The sequence below is a fragment of the Phocoena phocoena genome, chromosome 15 (assembly GCF_963924675.1).
Source record: "Phocoena phocoena chromosome 15, mPhoPho1.1, whole genome shotgun sequence".
In the NCBI taxonomy this organism is placed as follows: domain Eukaryota; kingdom Metazoa; phylum Chordata; class Mammalia; order Artiodactyla; family Phocoenidae; genus Phocoena; species Phocoena phocoena.
In genome coordinates this window covers 34380379-34399100 of record NC_089233.1, presented here as the reverse complement: position 1 = coordinate 34399100, position 18722 = coordinate 34380379, and the positions used below count along the sequence as shown (strand labels likewise).

At 51.5% G+C, this 18722-nt stretch overlaps 2 protein-coding genes across 6 annotated transcripts in view; both read right to left on the bottom strand.

The window, feature by feature from the left end:
* Nucleotides 1–1245: 1245 nt before the first annotated feature.
* Nucleotides 1246–6839, bottom strand: ROGDI (rogdi atypical leucine zipper). The gene is made up of 11 exons (XM_065892681.1): nucleotides 6743–6839; nucleotides 6601–6672; nucleotides 5815–5897; nucleotides 5537–5591; nucleotides 4733–4813; nucleotides 3861–3956; nucleotides 2522–2620; nucleotides 2032–2145; nucleotides 1907–1956; nucleotides 1668–1794; nucleotides 1246–1358 (listed from the first exon to the last, which is right to left on the bottom strand). Exons 1-11 carry the CDS (start codon nucleotides 6785–6787, stop codon nucleotides 1317–1319), a joined length of 864 nt encoding a protein of 287 aa, XP_065748753.1. The 5' UTR covers nucleotides 6788–6839; the 3' UTR covers nucleotides 1246–1316.
* Nucleotides 6840–9485: 2646 nt separating this feature from the next.
* The window catches only part of GLYR1 (glyoxylate reductase 1 homolog), a 34654-nt gene continuing 25417 nt past the window's right edge, over nucleotides 9486–18722 (bottom strand). For 3 of the 5 annotated variants that reach the window (XM_065892035.1, XM_065892037.1, XM_065892038.1), the window contains 6 exons: nucleotides 16096–16206; nucleotides 15300–15401; nucleotides 14425–14587; nucleotides 13927–14106; nucleotides 13485–13609; nucleotides 9486–9560 (listed from right to left, as the gene is read on the bottom strand). In XM_065892035.1, the coding sequence (XP_065748107.1) occupies nucleotides 9486–9560; nucleotides 13485–13609; nucleotides 13927–14106; nucleotides 14425–14587; nucleotides 15300–15401; nucleotides 16096–16206 (756 nt within the window). The remainder of the gene's footprint in view (nucleotides 9561–13484; nucleotides 13610–13926; nucleotides 14107–14424; nucleotides 14588–15299; nucleotides 15402–16095; nucleotides 16207–18722) is intronic. The other 2 variants (XM_065892036.1, XM_065892039.1) reach the window with 1 other exon arrangement.

Below are 18722 nucleotides of genomic sequence, written 5' to 3'. Positions count from 1 at the left end.
TGTGGAGCCACCAGCTGTTCCAGTCCAAGTGGGACACCGGTGCCTTCATCATCTTCCTCGTCTTCCTCGGTGAGTATGGCTTGGCCTCTGGCCCCCGGCAAGCCTCCCAGGCCGAGGGCCATATCTGGATACCCATCCTGCCCACAGGCGTCGTGGCGCTCCTGCTGCTGGTCGTCTGCATCCATTGCTGCTGCTGTGGCTGCTGCCAAAGCCACTCCTCCAGGTCCCGGAAGGTGAGCCCGGAGCACCAGGGCCAGGCCGAAAAGGTGGCGGTGGGGTGGGGTGGGGCGGGCCGGGGGCCGAGGATTGAAGCCACCAGCCCGTGTGCCTCTCTTGCAGAAACACGCCGGGGGGATTTGATAACCTTGCCCTGGAGCCTTAATGCGGAGAGTTCTTGCTCCCCTGCCTTTGTCCTGATGGGCAGCAATAACAATGCCTTGTTCAGCCAAAGCCTGAGTCTGGAGTGTATTCCGAGCCTCCTGTCACCGTGGGCAGTGTAGGCCCCCACTGCTTCATCCAGATGCCCCCTGTGTCCCTCACAACCTTCAGATGGCATGACTGTCACCAGGAGACCTCAGGTGACGTGCTGCAGCCACCCAGCGGCTGCCCATTCACCATCCCATTCAGCCCCTTGGAGGCCAGGGGTTCAGTCACTGGGTACTCGGCCCAGCTCCTGACTATCAGGGACCCCTGGCCAGGTCCCTACTCAGACAGACAGACAGACAGACAGAAGGGCTCCAGGCAAAGTCGGATGATCTTTATTTCTTGAAGTCCCTGCCAGGGTTGCCAAGTGAACACAGTCAAGGGCACTACAGCTCATGGTGGGCAGCTTCTGTCCTCCTTCCCCAACTCAGAGCTTAGGGCCACCACCCACTCCTCAGGCTCCAGTGGGAGGGGGTGTGTGGCTGCCCCTTGCCATCCTGGAGGACAGGCTGCGAAGAGGGGAGGAAGGAGAGCCCTGGGCCTGGCCCCAGCCTGAGTCCAAAGGTTCCTGCCTTGGGGTGAGGGCAGGGCTTGGACTATAGGCTACCTTGAAGCTCCGCCTTCCTGACCTCCCCCATTCAAGACAAAAAGCACGCCAGTGTCACTTCCTCCCAGTGGGTCCAGTGTTCAGTCCCATCTGTGCAGATGTGACAGGCAGGGCAGGGTGAAGAGGGAAATAAATAGCCCGCAGTGCTGAGCTCTGGTCGGCACTTTGTGTGTGTGTGTGTGTGCGTGCGTGTGTGTTTATGTGTGTGTGGGGGGGGCGGGGGGGGGAAACAGGGACTCCCTGGGCAGGGGCCATTCCCAGGGGGACCAGCTCTTGGGCGCTCTGTTCAGAAAGGCCTGTAGCTCCAGTAGCTGGAGAACACAGAGATCTGGGGAAGGAGGGAGATGGGGGGACATGGTGAGTGGTGGTGCTAGGCGATCTGGCCCCTGCTGCACCCTCTGTGACCCAGGTGAGATTTGAAGGTCATCCAAGGGCCATGTGTCAGGAAGAGGATACTGTTGCCAAGCAACACCATGGCCCACCTGTTTGGGGTGTGCAGAGGGTACGACAGATCTTAAGATTAGGGGGCCCTTTAGAGGTGTGCCGCCCCAAAAAAGAAGGGGCTAAACAACCTGCTGTTTGGCTGGCCTAATCTGCGTGAGGCCCAGCCTGGCCCTGACCGCCCCCATGTCCCCACCTTATCCTTGAGCTGCTGGCAGAGCTGCAGGGAGACGGTGAAGAAGACGAGGGCATCGTTCAGCCATGGGATCACACACTCCACCTTGTGCACGTGGCTCACCTCCAGACGCTGTGCACCCCACTCGCTGTGGGGAGATGGGAGGGTCCCTGAGGGCAGTTCAGCCGGCCAGGACCCCATCCCCTGAGGTGCAGACAGGCGAGGGCGCTCCAGGGACCCCTCCCAGGCAGGGTACTTACAACATGGCCCCGGGGCTGTGAAGCACGGCACCCCCGGCTGGGCGGAAGTTCTAGGCAGAAGAACATCAGACTGGGTCAGGCCTGGGGCCTAGGGCGGGCAGGGATGGGGTGGGTGGGGTGCTCACCTTGGTGGAATTGGGCTGCAGGACATGCAGCTGGTACACGGTGAGGCAGAGCTTGTTGAGGCTGATGTAGACGTTGACCAGCAGGTCAGAAGGCAGGGCGGGGGCGAACATCCGCTGTGGGGAGTGGGGCCGGGCAGGCAAGGGGGATGAGGGCTGAGCAGGCACATCTCACGCCTGCCCCTCCAACCACCCCGGGAACTCCCAGTCCCCATCCCATGGACTGGGGCTTCCAGTGTCTTCTCAGGTACCACAGATAGCTTCCTGCACCACTGAGCCTGGGACCCACTGATCCAGATCAGGGGGGTACATATCTGAGGGATGCAGAATGGAAGCCAAGGACCCCATCCCAGAAAACTGCACATAGGACTCTGTTGACAATTTGGGGCTTGCAGGACCTCCTGGCACCCCTGTGTCCCTCCCGGGCGTGAGCTGGGCCCCTCTGTGGGGACCGCCTCTCCTGGAGCAGGGGCTGGCCTGAGGCAGCACTGACCGTGAGGCCGCTGGCAGCGATCTCAGGCAGAGTGAGGGTAGCTGGAGTGGTGAGCCGGTTTCGGGCTCTGGTCAGCTGCAGCATCACGGCATCCATCAGCTGGGGGAAGGGGGCTGGTCACAGCCGCTGTGAGGGCAGCGGGGCCTGGTCCTGATCCCCTCCCCGTCCCCACCCCTGTGTCAGTAGCAACAAAATTATGGTAGCTCCTAGCTCCTTCCCTGGAGGTCACAGTCTCAGGGCCCGAACCCCTGCAGCAGGGGGCTTGTTAAAGATGCAGGTAATTGGGCTCCAGCTGGGGGTTGGGGGCAGGACAGAAGGTTCTACTGCATGGGATCCTGGGTATTGGTCCAATGGGGAATAGAAGATACCAGAAGTTAGGCCCAGGGGCACGAGGGCGTGGTGGATGAGGGTACAGGCAATGAAGGAGCTTAGAAGAAGGGACCCTAATTCAGCTTGGATGCAAGGGACCACGGAGGGCTTCCTCAAGGAAGAACTGGGATGACTAAGTTGAAGCCTTATGGTGGACACCAGACCCATTTTCACAGGTGAGGAAACTGAGGCTCCAAAGGGTTAAGGTCACACAGCTAGGGAACGGTGGAACCATCTGCACTCATCCCTTCCCTTTGTCAAGGAGCAAAGCTTTGGCTCGAACTCAGAGCCCCAGTTTCCACTGCTTCCAGCTATTCATCCAGCTGTTGCCGTGGTGCTGGGGTCACCTGGCTCCAGGGAAAGGCAGAATTACTGGGTGGAGGCATGGGGGCTGCACATTACACCCCAGAGAGTGGTCACAGTTCTGAGAAAGACCTTAGTCCATCTGGTTTCAAATTTTCACGAGGTCCAGAGAGGATAGGTGAACCACCTGAGGACACACAGCAAGTCAGGGGCAGAGCTAAAGCATGAACTCAGGGCATCTGAGCTCATCTTGTCTCTCCACACCACATGAATTCACTTTGTTAATTACAAAAGTTTTTCTGTTGCTGGTACTAAAACCTGTAGCTACTGTTTACCAAGCGTTTACTAGAGACCACTTTACCTGCATCATCACGATTGGCAGTCACTACAGCTTGTCTCCCTTTTACAGGTGAGGCTACTGAGGCACAGAATAGCTAAGTAAGTGACTTGAGGTTGCACAGCTCATAGTGGGGGCCCTGGGATCAGAGCCCAGGTCTGTTTCTGGAGCCTGGGCTGTGAGCCTTTCAACTGTGGCTGGATGGACATGTATACACTGAGAGGTGAAGGGTCAACCATTGGCTACACCTGAGAATGTGGGGGCAGAGCTCTCCAGGGGCCCAGTCAGAGGTCAGGGAACCTGGCTCTCCCATCCCTACGGGCAGCTCACCTTGAGGACCTCTGCTCCTGTCCTGAACTGGTAGCTCTCCTCCCGGTTGGCAAGGAGGTAAATGGCTTGGCTCACGTGGTTCCTGGCGTCCTGGATCTAAAAACAGCACCCAATGAGCAGTTGTGGGCTGGGCCTCGGCAGGGCGAGGAGCCAGATTCACAGCAGCCACGTCCCTGGGGGCCCCAGCCTACGGGCCCCCACCCTGAGGGCCTATCCTCCTAGGAGGGGCAGGGTGGGTGCCGCCTTCGGGCCAGGCCCTGGCTGGGTGCTGTGAGTCAGGCTTGGTCCCTGGCCTCATGTGGCTCACTTTCCAAAGGAGGACAGAAAATAATAGAGTAAAGGCACAAGGTAACAGACGGTGCAACTTGCACAAGGAAACAAACAGGGTGATGAGGGCGGTGAGGGAGAAGCTCCAGGGAAGCGACTCTTGAGCTGACGCTCACGTGATGAGAAAAGCTGAGGGAGTGGACTCCGGGCAGAGGGACAAGCCCAAGCAAAGGCCCTAAGGTGGAAACAGCTGGTGGCCAGTGAGAGGAGAGAAGGAGGGGGCAGAAACCAGGCCCAATCACATAGGTGCTGTTAGGAAGCATGGACTTGGTCTCCAAGAGCCAGGGGAAGCCCCTGGAAGTCTGGGCAGGGAGTGATTTGTTCAGGGCATCCCTGTAGCTCCCGCTGGGCTGGGGGCCTACACATAGGACAGGCTAGGAGGCCAGGCACTGCCCACCACAGCTGTGCTGCTAGGAAACACCTTCCCAAGCCTGCTGCGGCTGCAGGTCCCCACAGTGGCCAGCCCAGGAGGCCTCAGCGCTGCAAGGGACTGCCCCTGCCTGCCCTTGTGCCCCTGAGTCATGGCTGGGGAAGGACCCGGTTACCTGCTGCAGCTTCCACTGCTTGTCCTCCCTGAAGGCAAAGTGCAGCAGCTGGTTGTTCCTGGGCATCTTCAGGTTCACGTCCTGATGGGCAAGAGCAGGATAAGCTGGGCAGAAGGATGCCCTCCTGCTTTTGGCCACTCTGAGCCCTTGAGCCGGGGGCAGAAATGGGGTGTGTACGGTAGCTCAGGCCACAGCCACTACATGGGGCAGAGGGCCTCTCAACACCCTGGCCATTTGGGGAGTGAACAGGGAGGTCAGGAAACAGGAACTCAGGCCCAAGAGGAACCACGAGAAGTGAAAGGGAAAAGAGCCAAGAAAGGGGAAGGCGGCTTAGTCTGGGAGGAAGCGTGTAGTTGTGTGCAAATGGAAAACGTGTACATGCCAAGTGACGGAACGCCCACCCGAGGAGAGGGACCTTCCTCCAGGCCTTGGCACCTGCCACAGGGTCAAGTGCAGCTGGAGCTCAGATGTTGGCTGATTGCACTTTGATCTGGAGCCAGCCTAATCCTGCCAATGCCCACGCTTCCTGGGGCCCAGAATCCAGGTAGGGCCAGGTAGCGCTGTGTGCAAAGCATTCCTCCCCGCTTCCTGCACCTGTCACTGAAGCCACACACCAATCTCATGAGCAGGTTAGGGAGGGTGTCATTTTACAAACGAGGAAACTGAGGCCCAGAGAGGTCAAGGATACTGCCCAGAGTCACACAGCTGGCTGGCGGCAGAGCTGGGATAAGCAAGAGGCCCCCACGCTCTTCCCCACTGGGTCCTGTGGCAGCATGGGAAGGGGAGAGGGGCCGGGAGACTCACCGCCTGGCTCAGTGCATCCCCTTGCAGAGTCAGCACGCCCTTCACCTGGTCTGTGCTACAACACGTGGGAGTCAGAGCAGCGCCTGCAGCTGCCCCTCCCATCACCCCATCCTCCAACAGGCCGTCCCTGGCTGTCACAGGATGGTCCAGCCCGTCCCACTGCATATCCTCTGGACGTTGGAGCTGAAATCAGTCTGCAGGGCAGGGCCGTGCCACCTGTCCTAGAGGGTATCCCAACCCCTCCCCAAGAGCCCACCCCCATCCCAGCCCAAGCTCACCCACAGCTGCCCAGGATGAAGTTCTCCTGCTTTGTGGGCCCCTCGGTGCCTGAGCCCGGCAGAGTAAAGCGGAGAGAGGCCTCCTGCAGAGGGGAGTTGGGGTAGAGTTCACCCACTCCAGCCTAGCCATGTGTCCAGGAGCCCCACTCCCAGGGCCCCTCCCCCACAGCCTGAGTTTCAGGCCCCACAGCCTGAGTTTCAGGTCCTACCTGAGCCGATACCGGCTCCTTCCACACTCCCTGGGAGCTTACTGTGTGCCCAACCCGGGGGAGAGAACCGAGAGATACCCTCCCGGCTTGGGTAAGGTTTGGAAGTGAGGAGCAAAGTCAGGGGAGGCAGTAGTCATGGCAACCTGCAATTTTGACTTTACCAGGCACTGCCTGGACATTTTTTTGTGATTCTATTGGCTTTTTTTTTTATCACAACAGCCCTGAGGCCGGTACTAGTATCTTCTTTTGGCAAAGGGGAGACCCAGAGAGATCGAGTACTTGGCTGAGGTCAAAATGCTGGGTCCTTCAGATCTGAGGTTAAATGTCAATTCCAAAGGAGGCCTTCCCCAACCCCTGGGGCCGCGCTCACAGGGCTGCTTGTGGAATTGGGTAATTATCTGCTACTGCTTGCCTCCCGGCTAGACTCTAAGTCCTCTGAGGGTAGGGCCTGGTCTGAACACCGCGCGTTGCGTATACAGTCGGCGCTCGGGCGGCAGCCGCGGGAGGCCGGGGAAGGAGCCGCGCTGGGGGAGGGTAGGGAGGGTGGGCGCCCGCACAGGCCCTCAAGACGCGTTACCTTGAGGATGTCCTGCAGCTGCCTCAGCACGGCGTGCACCTCGTCGTGCAATAGCCAGCGAAACTCCTCCTCCTGCGGGGACAGGCCCGTAGTCAGCCGCCCGGGCCCGCCGCCCCCCGCCCCACCCGCCCGCGAGACTCACCAGCACCGCCCGCTCCGCCGCCGTCGCTGCCATCACGGTCGCCATCACCGCCGCTCGCTGCCCAGCGACCGTCACCGGCCCGCCGTCCGCTCGCCGCTCAGTCCTCCGTCGCGCCCGGGCCCACCCCCCGCCGCCGATTGGCTGCGCGGGCGCCCGCCCCGCCTCCAGCTCGCGACGTTGTGAGCGCCCCGGAAACCGCCTGCTCCGGCTCGCCCGGCATACCGCCCGCACCAACCACGGGCGCTGAGCACTCCGGCGCCGTATCCATCGCTACTGTCGGGCCGGAGCGCCGGGGACGCTCGTCCCGCCCCTTCTCGGCCCTGATAGGGCGCCCTGCTCCGCGCACACTCACCGATTGGCCGGCCCGATAGCTTGCTCTCGCCGCGCCTGGCGATTGGCCGACGGGGAACCTTGTTTCCGCCCGATCTCGCCTCCGGCTCACTAGTTCCGTCGGTCCGGGAGGGACTAACGCGCGGACCCTACAGTCCCGTCGCCGCGCTGAAGAGGCCGCCGCTCCGCTCCACGCCGGGCCGTAGCTACCCCTCCCACCACCGCACGGCGCTCGATGTCTGGGCGCAGACCACCGCCAAGGTCACAATTGTGTTAACAAGAAACGTTTTTATTTTGCTTGCAGTAGCTTTTTGTTAATTGCACAAAATCATGTTTTATTTTTGCCATTTAAACATTATCACACAATCCTATTCTGAAAGACAAATGTTCATTAAAAACAAAGCAAAAATAAAAATTCACAACCTTAATTACCTAGAAGATTTGTCATTTAAAGGAGGTTTAAAGGAAAAAAAAGGGTGGTGGTGGAGGGGCTTTCTTACAAGCTTTTTCACAAGTGTCACATTTTTTCCTTAAAAGGGAAGGATTTCAAAACAAAGGTGAAATAGCTTAAACAAATATTCATAAAAAGGAACTTTACAGAATTGTCAACAATATTAAGACAACATTGACTAACCAGTTTCATTACAGCATCTTCCCCCACCCCCACCCCCTAGTGTCCGGCTAGGACTAGCACAGGCTTTGTGTTCAGACAGAGAAGAATTCAAAATCCCAGTGAAATTAACAACTGTGCCAAAAACCACGGGCATCTCCCCTGCCCTCCACCCATGTCTTCTGAGATCCCCTGACCTGGGTTCTGATCAGTGGAAAAGGGCCAAGGCTGTGAGGGGGAGGGGCCCCACACCAGCGTGGCCACCTGTTTATCATCACATATTCACTATAATTGGTGACCTGCGGTGTGACTTTGGAAAATCCAACCCATGCAGAGGGAGAAAACACTGACATCCTTTAGGTAACTTCTCCTTGTTCTTATGCCACATTCCAAGCCCCTCTGGTCCCCTATCCAAGGAGAAATGCTAGGGTCTTGAGGATGTCTTAGATCTGCCTCTGAGGGTCAGGTAGCTCTGGTTCAGTCAGGCCTAGTTCTCCTCTTCCCTCCCAACAGACCCCAGGACCCTGAAAGCACCGAAGACCAAGCTGCTGGCTGAAGTGCAGACACTCATTCCTGTTTCAAGAGCTGAGCCTAAGAAATGGTCATCGTTGGTCAGGTTGGGTCTGGACCAAAGAAGGAAGAGACAGAAAGCAATACTGTCTCCATGAGAAGAAAAGGGGGAGGGGAGGAGAATGGAGAGAGGTGGGCATGCAGGGAACTTGTGCAGGGATGCGCTGGAGAAGGTGGGACTGCTGTGAGGGGATGTGGGTCAGAGTGGCTCTTCAGAACCAGGTGAAGGGTCTGTGGCATAACGGAAACAGGAAGGAACCCCATACCCCCTCCCTCTTCAATCCTCAGTGCTGGCCCTCAGGACCCCCTTCCCAAGGACTGGAATGCAAATCCAAATACTACAACAGCCTGGTGAGGAGTGAGCACCCTTACACCAAAGCAAGGAAGTCTGATCCCAGCCCAGGCTCCACAGTGATGGTGACTTCCGGGCAGGTGCTGAACAGCAGCGAGGAGAGAGGGCTTCTGTGAAGCTCACCTAGGGGCGGGCTGTTTGCTGCTTTCCCTGGAAAGCCAGAGCCCTGTCTTCGCTTGACTCTGCCAATCCCTTTTCAGCTCACAAAGGCATTTATGGAGAGTTGGTTGTACATTGGTAGCTTAAACATGACAATCCTCATCAGCTGGTCACCTGAGGTTGGAGGGCCCATGGGACCCTCGGTTTACAGTCTGCTGGCTCATCTTGGCCCAGAGCCTCTCTCTGCGTGGGATCCAGTGGGGGACAGTGGACAGAACCACAGCCTCTTCGTTGTGAGGGAAGCAGTGGGAAAGCTTCCACTTCTCACTGCTGATTCTAGTTCCTCAACTGGAAGGGGTTTGAGATAAGACAGCTTGGAAAAAGGGGAAAAAAAAAAAGCCAGGCAGCAGTTTCTGGGCAGCTTCTATCCTGGGGCGAGAGCCAGTATGGTGGGGTGTGTGTGTGTGTGTGTGTGTGTGTGTGTGTGTGTGTGTGTGTGTGTGTGTGTGTGTGTGTGTGTACGTGCACACAGCCACCTAGTCCAAGGCCAGTGCCCAGCTCAAGAGCTTTCCCACAGGCCAATCCTGCTGACACCCCTCCCCTCTCCAGGACCTCCAGGGGAGGAGCGACGCTGTGTGCTGTGCTGATGGCAAGTCTCAAAGTCTGTAAAAAAGAAGATGGAGACAGGTGGACTGGTCCAGAGTTAAGTCCCACGACCCCAACTCCATGTGAGGAAGAGGGGGTCAGAGGGAAGATGGGGGGGTGGGGGTGGGGTCGAGGGCTTAGTGTATATAGGCTCGGTACACGGCAGACATGTCATTGTCAGACTGGTCCAGTGCCTTGGCTCTTTTGTACACCTGGAAAAAAACGACATGGGCTTAGTCTGGCCACAAAGCTGACTTACAGACACAGATCTGCTTCCGAGAGGCGGTTCTCGATGCGGTTAGGTAGGTAGGTTCTGGAGTCTAGGCTGTCTGGGCGTGACTCCTGGATCACCCACTGACTGGCCTAACCTTGGACAAAGTGCCTCAGTTTCTCTGTGCCTCCACCACTGCTTCTTGACTTTATGGAGAAGGTAACAGAGTTATTGTGAGGATTAATGGAGTGAGGAATGTAAAGGGCTCAGAGGCAGGGCTCAGCATTGTTAGTACTTATAATCATGTTCCTTCCTGCTCCAAGGACTTCCCATGTTATCCTCTGGGCCACTGTCCCTGTCCTTCCCTCAGCATTGGCTGGCTCCTTCCCAATCAGCTCCAAGGCCTTTCCTGACCATCCCATCTGAAGCAGCAGGTGCACCACTTTACCCAGCCACCTCCATCCCTTTACTCTGTTCCACTTTATTCATAATTCTAACCTTCCGCAATTCCTACTTGTTTAAACATTTATGTGCTTACTTTGTGCCTCCTTCCATTAAAATGTAAGCTCTATAAGGAAAAGAAGGGGCTGCACCCTGTGTCCCCAGAGCCTAGAATGGTGCTTGGCAATTAACAGCCACCCTAAAGGTACTAGACGAATATGAAAGAGTGTGAGAAAAATTAAAAAGCCATCGTTTAACAAGGGCAGCACAACATCCAGTCATGTTGAAAAAATGCAGCAGGACACAGGTTCCTCCCACACAGTTGGCTGGCTGCATTTTTTTCTTTTTCTAAACATGATGTCCACTACAGCTCAGGTGTAGCTGTCAACTCAGAATGAAGACTAAACAAAAACCTTTTGAGATAAAAGAGAACTAATCATTGCCAGCAAACCTGCATTCAGGAAATGCTAAAGCAAGTTCTTCCAGCTGAAAGGAAAACAATACCAGAGAGAAATTCAATTCTTCAGAAAGGAAAGGAAAGTACTGGAAATGGTAAATTAGAGAAATATGAACTTATTTTTTCTCTGAATTTCTTTAAAATACATATGACTACTTAAAGCAAGACATTCTGACAACGGTGGGTTTAAACAAAGACAAATGTAACACATAGGACATTTGTACTCTAAAGCAGGGGTTTTCAACCCGGGATCATTTTGCTCCCCACCTGGAGTGACATTTGGTAATGTCTGGAGACACCTTCTATGAACTGAGGGGGTGCAACCGGCATCTAGTGGGTAGAGGACAGGAATGCTGCTAAACATCCTGCAGTGCACTGGAGAGCACCCACATCAAAACATCAATAGTGCCCAGGTTGAGAAACCCTGCCTTAGAAGATGAGGGAGGGAGAGGTAAATGGATCTTCATTTTATGTAAAGAGGTCTAATCTAGGATGTGAAATTAAGGATGCGTATAGCAATCCTTAGAGCAAAGACAAAAATGATGCACTGTTAAAAAGCCAATAGATAAAATGGAATTTAAAAATATATATATTTATTTATTTATTTGGCTGCGCTGGGTCTTAGTTGTGGCACACAGGATCTCAGGATCTTCACTGTGGCATGTGGGATCTAGTTCCCTGACCAGGGATCGAACCCAGGCCTCCTGCATTGGGAGGGTGGAGTCTTAACCACTGGACCGCAAGGGAAGTCCCAATAAAATGGAATTCTAAAATATATTCAAATATCCCAAAAAAGGGATATCCCAAAAGAAAGGAGGAACAGACAAACAAAAGCCAGAGTGGACAAATGGCAATCAAATGATAAAAGAGTAGCTCTAAATCCAACCACATATCAACAGACTTCAAGACAAAGACTAAATGTTAATGGACCAGTTAACCTCAAGATCCTGAACTCCAAACAGTGGCCAGAAAGTGCTGTGCTCCATCAAGAAATTAACCAAAATGTCTGTTTCCAAGCCAACGAATCCTGTAGTCAAGGGAGAGGCAAGTGGAAATCACCTCACAGAGAAGTGCTCCCAACACAAGCCACCATGGAACCCTTCAGAAGTAACCACAGTTACAAACTCATCAACGAAAAATTATACAACACACGAGGAATTCCACTACCAAGAGAGAACCTGAAGGTAATAAAGGAGGAACCTGAAATTGTACTGCAAACTGGAAGAGTGAAACAAGTACTCTGAGATGTTCAGACACATGAAGGAAGGACAGAGACACAGAATTCAAGGACAGAAGATTATAAACTATGAAAAGGCAGGTCTGAAAAGAACAGTACTGTGTATTTATTTATTTATTTATTTTTGGCTGTGCTGTGCGGCTTGCAGGATCTTAGTTCCCCAACCAGGGATGGAACCTGGGCCTCCAGCAGTGGAAGCAAGGAGTCCTAACCACTGGACAGCCAGGGAATTCCCCAGTACTGTGTATTTTTACTTCTTCTTTGTCTCTATAGAACAAGCCACTTGAAACCTCTATTTAACTTGAATAAAAATGCATATAGTTTATAGCACTTGGAAGACAGAGTCTCTAAAATAAATGAATCTGTGTGATTCATGTATGTATGTGTTTCACAAAACGTAGTTTTTTAAAAATTTATTTTATTATTTTATTTTTTGGCTGCGTTGGGTCTTCGTTGCTGTGCGCGGGCTTTTCTCTGGCTGCGGCGAGCGGAGACTACTCTTCGTTGCGGTGCACGGGCTTCTCATTGCGGTGGCTTCTCTTGTTGCAGAGCACGGGCTCTAGGCGTGCGGGCTTCAGTAGTTGTGGCTTGCGGGCTCTAGAGCACAGGCTCAGTAGCTGTGGCGCACGCGCTTAGAGGCTCCGCGGCATGTGGGATCTTCCCGGACCAGGGCTCGAACCTGTGTCCCCTGCATTGGCAGGCAGATTCTTAACAACTGCACCACCAGGGAAGCCCAAAATGTAGTTTTTATTGTAACTCTATAGTAAAGACAAATATTGCTCAGCTGTTTTGTTTTTTTTTTAAGCTTATACTTCTATCAGATTGAGATAAGAAAACTGAACTTCTAAAAAACTGTTTCCAAAAAGTGCCTATGTAGGTGCTTAATAGATGTCATTCAAAAAAAATGTTAAGGACTAAACAATCCAATTAATAGGCAGACAGTGTCAGAATGGATAAAAATGCAAGCCCCAATTATAGACTGTCTACAACAGACACAATTTTAAAACAAAGGTTGAAAGTAAATGGATGGAAAAATACATCACATGGAAATCATAAGCATGAGAAGGCTACAGCAGCCATATGAAAATCAGACAACAGACTTCAAGACAAAGATCAAGGTGGACATTTCTTAATAACGAAAGAGCAAATTCATCAGGAAGACATAACAAGCATAAATGGCTAAGAGCCCAATAACAAAGACATCAAGCAAAATGGACAGAATTAAAGGGAGAAACATGATCCCACAATCACAGCTGGAGATTTTAACATCCCTTTCTTAGCAATTGAAAGAACTAGAGAAAAAGGTCAGTAAAGAAAATCTGAAAAAATACTACCAACCATCTCGACCTAATTGATATGTGCAGAACACAGCACCCAACTGCAGAACACGCAGTCTTCTTAAGTGAACATGGCACACCCACCAAGACAGATCATCTGCTGAGCCACAAAACAAGTCTGAATCAATGTAAAGAGTTAAAATCCATACGTAGTATATTTTTTTGGATCACAGAGATACATTAGAAATCAATAACCATTAGGTATCTAGGAAACCCTTCAGGGTTTTTATTTGTATTTGACAAATAATCCACAGGTCAAAGAAGAACTCCCAGGGAAGTAAGCATGGCTCGGAGGAAATATACTTAGAAAAGGAAGGTCTAAAATCAACAACCTAAGATTCCACCTTGAGAGGTTAGACACAGAGCCAAGCCAAGCCAAAGTAAGCAGAGGGAGGAGTGCAAGGGAAACAAAGGAGGGCTGCAGGGACTAGCACTGCGGCCTCCTGCTGTTACCTCATTGGCTGCAGCTGCCATAGGAGTCGGATGGTTGACGGCATCACCCAGCGCAATGGCTAGACGGAGATCCTTCTGAATGTATTTCAGGTAGAAATCAGGCTTAAAGTTTCCTTGTAGGATATCTGAGGAGGGAAAGTCATTCATCAGAAGAACTGAAAGGATCCTAAATAAGAAACCACCTGGAGTCCTGTCAGAGGTCAATACCTAGCATTTCCTCCCCCTCGGACACCCATGAGACAAGTTCCCAGCCTGTAGCCCTAAATCCTATCTACCATGTCTCTGGACGCTCTCTGACTGGGGGCCTGGACTGACTGGAGTGGGTGCATCATTCACACACAATGAGCCCCTGAAGAAGACACTGTTCTGTGACATCTGCCTGACCCAGTTCCCAGCTTCAACCAAAACTAAAACGCAAAAAGAGAGGCCAAAGGCAACTTACTTTGGCACTTCTGGTCCAGGAAGATGCTGGCCAACTGTCCCTGATTGAGGATGTCCAAGAGTGTCTGCTGGGACTGGCCTGTCACTTGAGCCAGGGTGAGCCCCTCAGCGATGGTGGCCATGAAGCTCCCCTGGACCATGTTCACGATCAGCATCATCTTAGCTGCGTTGCCAACCTCACCTGCCCAGGGCAAAGAATCGTGGTCACATCTCAAGAATCCTGTGGGAAGGGACTTTCTGCCCACCCTCACCCCTGCTTGGACCCACCTCTACACCCAGGGGAGGCCCCATTCACCTGCCCCTGACAGAACTGGCTCTGACCCTTCTGGCTCTTCCTCCTTCCAGGCACTGACTGTGCAAGTCAAAGGAAACCTTCCCACGGGGGCCCCAGGCAGAGAGGCCGTGCGGGACTGACGGTGTCATCAGGGCGGTCTAGAGGGGATGTGGCCCACCCAGCCTCCAGGCCTGAAGTGGCCCGACAGGTGGGCAGGCATGTTACCTAGAAAGAAGGAGGTCTTCCCCATTGCCTGGAAGCAGCTGCTGCAGTCCTCATATAAGCCCCTGTCTCCGGCCGCTAAGATCACCAACATCCCATCATTAGATAGCTGCTGATTCCCTGAGACCGGGGCTTCCAGAAAGCGGCCCCCCCTGGACACAATCACCTGGAAAGGAAAGTCACAGCTTCTGGAGGCCTTGCCTCTCATGAAGGTCTTGGGCAGGAAGCAAGGAGCATACTGGGGCAGGAGCACTTGACCCTCCACGCCGAGGCCCCAAAGCTGACGCCTGTACCAAGGTGCTGGACTGACAATGGGAGGGTCAGCAGACTGTCCTCCACCAGGTGCCTGAATCACATGCAGTAGACAGAGAGAAGCTGGGGTGTCCTCATAGGCTCCCCATTTACTCGGAATTTCTCACAAAGACCAAAGACTATAACCAACATGACAATGCCAATGGCGTGGTCGACCACACTTCCTAAAGACACTGTCCTACCTTGATTTTAGCCACCCGTAGGATGCACATGGGCCACAAATCACCACCCCCTCACTTGGGCCCAGTGGCTCAGCATGGTGGAATACTCTGCTAGTATCTGTAGAAAGCTGCTTAAATCAAAAAGGCCCTGCTGGCAGCCTAGATTGCTTCTGAGAGGCTGGCAGCTATAGGACCCAATGCCCACCCCAGCCAGGAAACAAGTCTCCTTTCACAGCCACTCAGACTAGCTGTAGATTTGAAGGCAGAGAGTGAAGGCAGGCTAGTCCCAAAGTCTCTGGCTTTGGCTCTAGAGTAACTAAGTTGCCCACTCTTCGGCATGGTTAGCCTGGGTCTTGGGCTCCAACTGAAAGGATGCTGGAGGGCCAGCCCGAATGAGGCCGCTACCTGGGCCAGCTCGGTGACTGTGTCAGCATCCACCGTTGACATGTCCACGTAGCACTTCCCGGGGCGGATCCCTTGCAGCACACCACTGGGGCCCAGCACCAGCTGTGGGGACACAAGGGAGAAGCAATAGCCCAGGCTCCCAGCCAGACACCCAGGAGCCCCTTAGACCTAAGGTCAGCGTCCTGCTGATTTTTTGGCTCATTTCCCAAATAGAAGCTAAATATTAAGGCTCAAAAGGGAAGAGCATGCAAATAAGCAAGGGAAAGAGGAGAATTTATGGTATGCTCCCATTTATCTTCAAAAAGAACATGTGTGTTTCTTTTTATTAAAAACCTCCCATTGAAAAGATGGAACCTCACTATTTTTTTTTTTTGGCTTCTTTGGATTTACTTGGATTAGTCCAGTCATGAGTTTAACAAGATGACTACTGCACTTGAACTTTTAAAGCATACAAATACAGCGATAGCTAAACATAGGAACTTGTCACATGGACCACAGGCACACCAAAGCTTCCAGCTCAACAGGAACACATTAGCCTGTCAGGAACCATTTCACATTTCAGCACAGACCTCAGGGACCCTCATCAGTTTCATTCTTTGTTCTGAATTAAAGGAAGTCTGTATTCAATCTATGCAAACACCCTTCACAATGGGAGATGGCCCCCAAATGGGAAATCCACTGCCCCACCCCTACCCCAATGCAAACACTCACTCAGTGCTCAGGGGAGAAGGGGAGGAGGCCAGCCAGTTTTCCCGGCCACAACCTGAGGCGCTGAGGGGAGGGAGGGGATCCTTACGTCCTTGGCTGCCTTTGGATCCGACACGCAGGCAAACGTGATGTCACAAGTTGAAACGACTTCAGCGGGGGTTCTTCCTAGGCGGGCCCCCTCCTGGATGAACAAATCACACTGCAAAAGTCACAGATCCTAATGTGAGCTGCAGGCAGTGCACAACACACACACCAGCCAGGCCAGAGATGCAGTGCTCAGTCCTCCGGAGTGGCCTTCCAAGGCAGGAGGGCTGAGACTGTGAGCCAGGGGCCCCAGCGGGCAGTCTGACTGCTCAGGGAAGTGGACGGGAGCCCCTTAAGCACAGTCTTGTGGTTTTTTTTTTTTGGCCACACTCATGTGAGACCTTAGTTCCCTGACCAGGGATTGAACCCACGCCCCTACAGTGGAAGCGCAGAGTCTTAACCACTGGACTGCCAGGGAAGTCCCCAGTCTTGCCTAGGAGGGTGTTCCATGTTCTACTTCACAGGAAGCACAAAACAAACATCTGCTGAAGGTTTTCTGAATGAAGAACAGGATGTGAATAGTACTTGTCTGCCGCTCTTTGTGGCTGTCGCTGTCTTGGCTGTGGTGAAATCTACCCAGTGCCCTGTGAGCTGGGGAAGCAGGGCTTGGGCTAACAGGTTGCCATTCTGTACTGAATTGTTTCTGGGGGCGGGGGGGTCTACAAGCACTAATTTTTCTTTTCTGAAAATTAAAATCACTAGAACATCTCATAACAAAATACATCATTAACATTTTGCTGTATTTCCTTTTTCTTTCTTTTCTTTTCTTTTTTTTTGCGGTACACGGGCCTCTCACTGTTGTGGCCTCTCCCGTTGCGGAGCACAGGCTCCGGACGCACAGGCTCAGCGGCCACGGCTCACGGGCCCAGCCGCTCTGTGGCATATGGGATCCTCCCGGAGCGGGGCACAAACCCGTGTCCCCTGCATCGGCAGGCAGATTCTCAACCACTGCGCCACCAGAGAAGCCCTGTATTTCCTTTTTCTAAAGGCATTTAAAAAAAGTATTTAGAATAATTTGGACCTATAATTTTGCATCTAATTTTTAACATTTTATATGATTACATCTATCAATATTATAGACTTTCATAATTACTGTTTATAACGCATGGCTGCAGGATACTCCACTGAGATATATACCTGAGTTTACCTAATGGCTCTCCTGCAGTTCAATATCTGGCCTGATTTTAATTATAAATGAGCCCAACAAATATCCATCTCTTCTATTTTTTGAATTTAGATCTCTGTAAGTAGAATATAACAGGCTCCAAAAATGGTTTTAAAAAATGTAGACGAATGGCTTTCGAATAAGGCTGTGTCCATTTATAATGATCTCTGGCAAAGTCTCAAATCACCAACACAGAGCACATTTTTTAAAAACAACAAATAAGTACACATAAATACATTAAAAACTTGTCCTACTAGATGATTTAACAAGCCCAAAATGGCCACTTTCTGCTTGATATATTCTGATTACTCCTGATTACTGAATCTCTTTAATACCTCTGTTTATTGTTTCCTCTTTGTGAGCTATTTAAAAATCTTTAAATCATTACTATACTATTTGTTTAACAAGAAATTCCACTCCTGGTTTTATACCTAAAGAAAACAAAAACACTAATTTGAAAAGATACACACACCCCAAATGTTCATAGCAGCATTACAATAGCCAAAATATGGAAGCAACCTAAGTGTCCATCAACAGATGAATGAATAAAGAAGATGTGGTACACACACAGACACAGACACGGAAGAATATTACTCAGCCATAAAAAGAATGAAATTCTGCCATTTGTAACAACATGGATGGACCTAGAGGGTATTATTATGCTTAGTGAAATAAGTCAGACAGAGAAAGACAAATACGCTACACTATCACTTATATATGGTATATGGAACCTAAAAAACAAACAAATAAATGAATATAAATAAAAGAAACAGACTCATAGAACAAATTAGTGGTTACCAGTGAGGAGAGGGAATCGGAGAGGGGCAAAATAGGAGTAGGGGACAGAACAAACTGCTATATATAAACTAAATAAGCTACAAGGATATATTGTGCAGCATAGAAAAATATAGCCATCATTTTATAATAACTTTAAATGAAATATAACCATAAAAATACTGAATCACTATGCTGTACACCTGAAACTAATCTACCAATGTAACTCAACTATACTTCAAAAAAACCAAAACCAAACAAACAAAACCCCCAAAACCCCCCACGAAAACTAGGGAAAAATACACAAAAATTGTTAGGGTAGTGGGAAATTTTTAGAAATACAAAATTTTTAAATTCCAAAAGATAAAAAAAAAAACGAGTTGGCGTACTTTTCAATTTTTTTTTCGTTTATTTTTTGTTGTGAGGAGTATTATCAAAAACTATTCATGGGGCGGCAGGGATGAATTGGGAGAATGGGACTGACATATATACACTACTATGTATAAAACAAACAGCTAATGAGAACCTACTGTATAGCACAGGGAACTATACTCAATGCTCTGTGGTGACCTAAATGGGAAAGAAATCCAAAAAGAGAGGATATATGTATAGGTACAGCTGATTCACTTTGCTGTACAGCAGAAACTAATACAACATTGTAAAACAACTATACTCCAATATAAACTAATTTA

Coding starts and splice junctions, on each gene's coding strand:
- ROGDI (XM_065892681.1), bottom strand. CDS start 6,787: ATGGCGACCGTGATGGCAGCGACGGCGGCGGAGCGGGCGGTGCTG. Junction 5,898..6,600: donor AGCTGCAGGACATCCTCAAG/GTAACGCGTCTT, acceptor TCCCCTCTGCAG/GAGGCCTCTCTCCGCTTTAC. Junction 2,146..2,521: donor TCGCTGCCAGCGGCCTCACG/GTCAGTGCTGCC, acceptor CACTCCCCACAG/CGGATGTTCGCCCCCGCCCT.